At 53.8% G+C, this 6,759-nt stretch overlaps 1 protein-coding gene across 5 annotated transcripts; it reads right to left on the reverse strand.

Annotated features, from left to right (window-relative positions):
- Positions 1-422: 422 nt before the first annotated feature.
- Positions 423-6,482, reverse strand: LOC112667045 (alpha-1,3-mannosyl-glycoprotein 4-beta-N-acetylglucosaminyltransferase-like protein MGAT4E). 5 transcript variants are annotated; one of them, XM_025458496.1, is made up of 5 exons: positions 6,350-6,482; positions 3,154-3,229; positions 2,929-3,076; positions 2,495-2,591; positions 423-1,613 (listed from the first exon to the last, which is right to left on the reverse strand). In XM_025458496.1, exons 1-5 carry the CDS (start codon positions 6,465-6,467, stop codon positions 472-474), a joined length of 1,581 nt encoding a protein of 526 aa, XP_025314281.1. In that variant the 5' UTR covers positions 6,468-6,482; the 3' UTR covers positions 423-471. The 5 variants fall into 5 exon arrangements, with proteins under 5 accessions (XP_025314281.1, XP_025314284.1, XP_025314283.1 ...); XM_025458499.1 differs by lacking the exon at positions 3,154-3,229 and adding an exon at positions 3,408-3,704 and having other exon boundaries at positions 6,350-6,462; XM_025458498.1 differs by lacking the exon at positions 3,154-3,229 and adding an exon at positions 3,278-3,704 and having other exon boundaries at positions 6,350-6,462.
- Positions 6,483-6,759: the final 277 nt, after the last annotated feature.

The raw sequence follows: 6,759 nt of genomic DNA on the forward strand, positions 1-6,759 counted from the left end.
CTGAATTTCAGAGAATTTGACTTCTAATGAGAGTCACTTTCTTGGCTCCCTATGATGTCAATTTTAGGGACATCCCATGATTTCCCCATTTACCCTCCTACTACCACTTTACACTCCCCCCGCCTCTGACTGTGGTCAACATGTAAGTGTGTGTTTGCACCCACACAAGCACTCTGACCTGATCTCAGCATCCCCCCAAATCTAAACATTCTAGAGGTGACCAAGGTCTTTCCCCAAGTTAGGCTAAGCTGTATCTGCTCCCAGAAAAAAAAAAAAACTATCCTATAAGAATCACTTGTTTGGGGAGAAAAAAGAATGAACAGGTCTACTAACATCATGGTGGCACCGAAAGAATCATAGAGGCTTCCCTCTCTGCGCTTGGTTCCCTGGCATCTCCCCTCTGTCACTCAGATAGGCTGGGATGGAACGGCTTCAAGACTTTAATTTTTTTACACTCCTACTGATTCACCTTCAGCTCTGAGCTGCTTCCGTATCGTTGGCATTTTCCTCCCAGAGGTAAATATGCCTGATTATAAGACCGCCGACCTGACTAGCCTTCACCACCAGCCTTATGCAGCTCACATTGTACCCTATACTTTTCAGAAATATCTCCTGATTCATCTGCCCTTCCAAGAGATGGCCCAGCAAGGTGAAGCTGGTACAGTACTGAGGCATCCCCTCGGGGTCATAGCCCAGTTCCACTTCGCCCTTCTCTAAGGTGTACTTTCCATCCACGATGGTGCCCGTCAACACTTGCACTCTGCTCAGGTTCGCTGGGTGGTTCAAAATGACTGTCAGGTGGTTCCCCGCACTGACATTGTGGGTCCAGAAGAATGACTCATCCAGAGTGTAGGCCTCCCAGGGGAAATGAACATCAAAAACCTTCATATCGGTGAAAATGGCTCCGGGTGGGTTGTGAGGACCATCGAGGTTCTTTTTCTGAATGGGGGAGGCCTTCTGGGTGTCATTAGAGATGTAGGAGAACCTGTAGTAGAAAAGGAAAGGTCTGCAGATGATTGGGGTTTTCTGAGCTAGGAGGGTACGGAAGTGGGGGATCAGCCTGTCGAGGGGCTTTTCCTTGTAGAAGAGGAGGAGGAAATGGGCCAGGAGTGGGAGGTCCTTGCTGTGGAAGAGTTTGCCAAGGAAGCCCATATTAGAGAACTCCAGGAGCACCCAGGGGTCAGACTTCATGGTGTCCACCTTCCAGTGGATGTGGGTGATAAAACTGGGGGCACAAAAGACATTGTCCTCCAGTAACAGGAAGTATTCGGAGAGCCTTGCGGCAAAGCTCACGAGGAAGGCGTGATCTATGTTCTGCCTGGAGTAGAATTCCCCGTGATGGGCCTCCTTCCTCATGTCCTCCAAGGGCGGGTAGGCATCGGACGGAGCATGGATCAGTAGCAACTGCCCTGCCAAGATCTGTGGGCTGAACAGGGTTGAAATACGGAGAACGGTTTCTCTGAGCCAGGTGAGGTCCGAGTGTGCCAGGTGGACCAGCACTGTGAGACGTTTCTGCTCAGTCTTAGAGGAGGCACGGAACAGAGAGACCAGGGTGTACAGGAGGTTTCTTTGATCTGGTTGTGTCGCTGAGGAGATGCCCACTGTCAGCCATGCTAAGGAGGGGCAAACAGGGGAACTGTCAGTGCACCTCGGGCTGGGGGTAAAGGCAGCCAGAGGCTGGGGGCTGCGGTGCTGTTGGGACCGTCCCTGTGCCTTTCTTCCCTCTCCTAGTTCCCCTCTACGCTCTGTCGTGGTGGAGAGGACGCTTCGACTCGTGCCACTCAGAACGTGGTCCTTAGTGCAGCAACATCAGTGTCATGTGGAAGCCGGTTGGGAACGCAGAGTCTGAGTTCCTAGATAAGCGGAACCTGCCCTCTAACGGTATCGCCAAGTGAAGTACCCTTGTGGGCAGAGTACCGTCTGAGGAGCACTGAGCTGGGTGATTCTGAGTCCCTGCGGGTCCCTTTGAGTTTTCGTGGAGCCAGGATTTTGTAGCACATGGTTTAAGTGCTCGGTCAGTATTAGCTAATTTTATAGTTATTATGATTCTTGTTGTTTCGCCCAGTTCATCTTCCCAAAGCTCACCTTTGGGTGAAGGGAAAAGTACTTCTTTCTGAGTCAGGAGCCCTAGGTTCTTGTCCCAGTTCTGCCACTGACTGTGTGACCTTGAGCGAGTCCCTTGACGTCTGAGCTTAGATCCTGATCCACAAAACTGAGGAATTTGGACGATGCATCTAAAGCCTCTCCTATTCCAAATATTTTCTAAGCCGGTTCTGGAACAGGGACCTTTCCCCTCCTCCTTCCTCCTTCCTGATACGGGAACGTCACGGTGTGTGTGTAGGGGGGCGTGGAATCGTCTGCCGGATTCAAACATTCCCGGCACAGGCCCGCTTTTCTCCTCTCCCTTCTGCTTTCCCTCCTGGCTCCCGTGCTGCCCTTGACGCCTCTACCCCCCCTCCCCCCAGGGTACCCCAGGCTCCTCCTTGGAACTCACTCTTTCTTCTCCACTGAATTGTTTGAATATATTTGAAGGTAAGGTTCTGCCAGTCTTCCAGCGACCTCGGGTCTTTCCTTTTGCCGTAACTGTCCTCCTAGAGCATTGACAAAAGGCAAAGCATGAACCTCCTTTCGTAGAAAGAACAGGGCTGAGCCCCTCGAGGCTTCTCATAAGCTCTTCCAGGGAAGGGAGGAGAGTGAGGCCCGCCCGGGCTTGGCGTGTGGGAGGCTCAAGGCCTTTCCTCTCTTCCATACCCTGGCACATCCTGGGGGGAGCAGCTTCCTTACGGACCCATGGGCCCGCGTTCATAGCTCAACGCCCTCCGGAGCTTCCTGCTCTCAGGTGAGAAGGTGCAGGGCTTTGAGAACCGCCCTGCCCGCACCAATCCCACCCTTCCCCCTCAATCCCACCCCGAGAGCAAGGGCTGCTACCTGGCCTTTGATGGTCATCACATCTTCATCCTCTTCAATTTCCTCGGGGACCCTCAAAGTGACAAAAAGCCACAGGAAGCCGATGGCCACCAGGGTTACCAGGCAGCGCCTGACGGAGCAGCGCATGGCATCGGACGGGCCGTGGCTCCTGCAGCAGAGAGGTGACGTGTTCAGCAGCTGGGCCCGGTCTCCATCCACCCTCGCCCAGGGCTTCTCCCTCATCACCTGGAGGCCGCCTCGCTCCCCCAAATTCTATCCTTCCTCCTCTTCCTCGTTAACTTCTTTTCACCTGAGCTGGAACCTGAGGGAGCATGACAGCCTCATTCCCTGACTAAAGAAAGAATGTCACCTGTCCTGTGACCTCCGCTGCCTTCTCCTTACAGGTTTGTTGAGATCCAACTTTCCCAGAGGGCTCCCTTCTCAACACGGTGAAGGGCAGCTGGGGCTTCAGGGCTTAGGAAGCAGATGCCACCACCTACCCTTGCGGTTTTAAAACAAAAGTCCGTTTGCTACAGTTGCTGAACTTGAATTGCTGCTGAGTGCTAGGGATTTGGCGCCTTTCTTAGTTTTTAATAAAGGACGTCCTTAATGTGTTCCAGTCTTTAATCCTTATTCACGTTCCTTGATCAGAACGCGATCTGTGAGCGTGGGGGAAAGTCCTTCCGTGATGTTGGGCTTTGGACCTCAGGCTGATTCAGCCTCCGAAGCATCGTCTACCGCTTTCCTCCTCCGCTTTACGTCTTCTCTCCAGCGAGAACGCGGTTCCCCGATTGTTTCTAAAGGATCACAGGAAGCGCCTTAATACCCCGCGGCCTGCTCTTGGTTCCCCTCCATGCCTGCCAGCAAAGGCAAGGAAATCCCGGCGGCAAGGTCTGTGTTCCGAGGCCCTGACCCAGCCCCTGCGTTCTGCATCGGGGCCACTGTTCCCCCGGGGAGCCGCTCCTCTCCCTCAACCATGGAACTTCGCTGTGACAGTCACGAAGATACACCGTGAACACGGCAGGAAGTCTTCGCAGAGAAGACTCTTACCCGGGTTCCCCGTGCCAGGACCTCGCGCCACCAGGCGACCAGACCAGGGCCACCTGAGACGGGGAGAGGCGGCCCCCCCGCGGGGCTCCCGCGGCCTATGGGCCAGAGGCTCGGCGGGGACAGCCGGTCACCACCACGGGCGCCTCTGGCCCCCCGAACCTCCTGGCCACTTACAGGTCCCAGCGGAGGGCCACCCCCGAGCCCCCGAGGCCTACAGACTTCTGGAAGAGGCGGGCAAGAGAGAGAAAGGGCTGGGGTGCAGAGGGGCCGTCGACGCAGTGGCGGAGGGGGTGAGGCCAGCAGAGGGAGCCGAGGCCTCTGGGCTCCCCACCCTGAGCTAAGCTCCTTCGAGGTTACTCCTGTCCCCTCCCCCCCAAGATGCTCTGGAGCAGGAGGTAGAGGGCGCCTTGGGCGCTTCAAGCCTTGCAGCTGTTGTTATTGTTCATCCAGAGAAGGACCCCGAGGCTCCCAGCGCCCTGCCCTGCACTTCCCTGGAGCCCAGCGCCCTACTCGGCTCGACTCCCTCTCCCTTCCACCGCCTCAGGCGCCTCACCCCTGCCACGACCCTTTCTCTCTCTTCTGCGTGGGGTGGAGGACCCTCTTTCTCCCTCTCTGCCGGGCCATTCCCATCATCTTGACAAGGGGCTCCCCTACATCCCAGTGGGAAACAGACCAAAAAGCAAAATCCCTAAGTTCATGTCCTCTCTTGGGGTGCCCGGGTGGCTCTGGCTGAGGGCCTGCCTTCGGCTCAGGGCGTGACCCCAGGGTCTGGGGATCGAGTCCCACATCAGGCTCCCTGCTCCCCGGGAACCCTGCTCCTCCCTCTGCCTGGGTCTCTGCCTCTCTCAGGAATAAATAAGATCTTAGAAAAAAAACTTAAAAATATAAATTCATGTTCTCTCCAAATCCTGCCCATTTCTCTGCGGCCCTAACACAGCACAATTCCTTGGAAGCCTTGCCTCTAGCTGCAGCCCCACGTCATGTCACATTTTCTCTCCTCTTACTCAACCTCCCCGCAGCTTTCGACATGGTTGACTACTGCCTCCTCCTCGAAACACTTTCTTCCCTGACGTCATTCTTGCTGCACTGATGGTTCTGTTTCTTTCCTGGCTCATCCTCTTCCCAACCTGTCAATGTAGGAATGTCCTAGGGCTCTGTCCTTGGCTCGCTTCTTCCACACACTCTCCCTGGGTGATCCAACCCAGTCCCATGCCTTTCAGTTTATTTTACATGCATGTGTGTGTAAGTATGTACCTACATAGACAGTGTACCTGCATATGTATTTATACCCATATACGTGGTTCCCCATCTATGGGCTTATACATCTATAAGCCTGCGGGTCCATACGTATATATACACAAGCATGCTGATGACCCAGGGCTGATCCTACCTGTAGCCCTGACCCCTGTCCCGAGCCCCAGATGATCTGACCATTGAGTATCTATCTCCATTTGGACGAGTAAGAGGGATCTGTTTGAACAGAGCCAGGACAGCACCACAGATTCTGCACACCTCCCCCATGTCTTCCCCATCTCAGGAAACAGCACCACCATTTGCCCATGTACTCAGGGGAAGAGCCTACAAGTCATCCTTGACGCCTCTCTTCCACTAGCCTCTACCTTCTATTAGTCCTGTTCCCTTTTCCTTCAAAATGTATCCCCCAGCCTGACCTTTTCTCACCCACCTCTACTACTACAGCAAAAGCCTGCCAGGACTATCGCACCACCTTCTAATTGGTCTCTACCTCTACCCCTGTGCTCCTGCAATCTATTCTCCATGTGGCGGTCAGAGACACTATTTAAGATGTATTTATTTGAGGGAGTGCGGTAGGGAGCGGAAGCAGAGGGAGAGAGAATCCCAAAACAGATACCGTGCTGAGCAGGGAGCCAGACCTTGGGCTTGATCTCAGCACCCTGAGATCATGACCCGAGCCAAAATAAAAAGTTGGATACTTAACTAAGCCACTCAGGGGCCCCCAGAGGGACTTTTTAAAATTGTAATCAAATGATATCCCTTCTGGACCTACAATTCTCCAGTGGCTTGCCGTTGAAACTAAGACGAAATCCAAACTCCAGACCACGGCCTACGAGATCCTGGCTGATGCAGCCCCTGCCGGCCTCTGACTCCATCCCCCTACCCAATGGCTTTTTTTTTTTTTGTGGGGACGGGCATCATCCCTTGGAGATCCTATGGTACTCCTCTTCTCGGAACTATTCTCTGTGGACGTTCCAAGAGCCGTCTTCTTCCCAACATTCAGATTTGAGTCCGGATATTCTTCTTCCTCAGGTCACTGTGCCTAAAGTGCCACTCCCCCGCCCTCCCACCCCGCCGGCCCATCCCTCGAGTCCATATTCTGTTTTCTTTCACGTTGATTTCTACTACAAAGTCTTACCCGTATGTGCTGTGTCTCTATCCACTGGGCTGGAGCAGAAGCCCCTGAAGGGCAGGGACTTTATTTTCTCCGATGCGATGTCTACAGTGCTTTGCCTAGTGGTTGGCCCAGAGGACATGCTCCACAAGTATTTATTAGCTCACTAATTATCAGGCATTATGTGATAATGGTGAAAGATCATGTATGTCGTCAACAAACACTGTGCTAGGTGCCAGGGCCACAGCAGTACCAGGACTGGACAGCATGCCAGAGATGGGCAACGTGTGGGTGACCGTTAAAGGTGCAGATTCTGGACTCAGCCTGGACAGGATCTGTTTTTGCTAAACTTATTGGCTGTGTGATCTTGCCTAAATGACTCAGCCTCTCTGAACCCCAGTTCCTCACTTAGGAAATGAAGAGAGCGATGCCTA

This window comes from Canis lupus, chromosome 7, assembly GCF_003254725.2.
Source record: "Canis lupus dingo isolate Sandy chromosome 7, ASM325472v2, whole genome shotgun sequence".
NCBI classification, from domain to species: Eukaryota; Metazoa; Chordata; class Mammalia; order Carnivora; family Canidae; genus Canis; species Canis lupus.

Coding starts and splice junctions, on each gene's coding strand:
- LOC112667045 (XM_025458496.1), bottom strand. CDS start 6,467: ATGTCCTCTGGGCCAACCACTAGGCAAAGCACTGTAGACATCGCATCG. Junction 3,230..6,349: donor TAGAGACACAGCACATACGG/GTAAGACTTTGT, acceptor ATGCTCCCTCAG/GTTCCAGCTCAGGTGAAAAG. Junction 3,077..3,153: donor GGGAGCGAGGCGGCCTCCAG/GTGATGAGGGAG, acceptor TCTCTGCTGCAG/GAGCCACGGCCCGTCCGATG.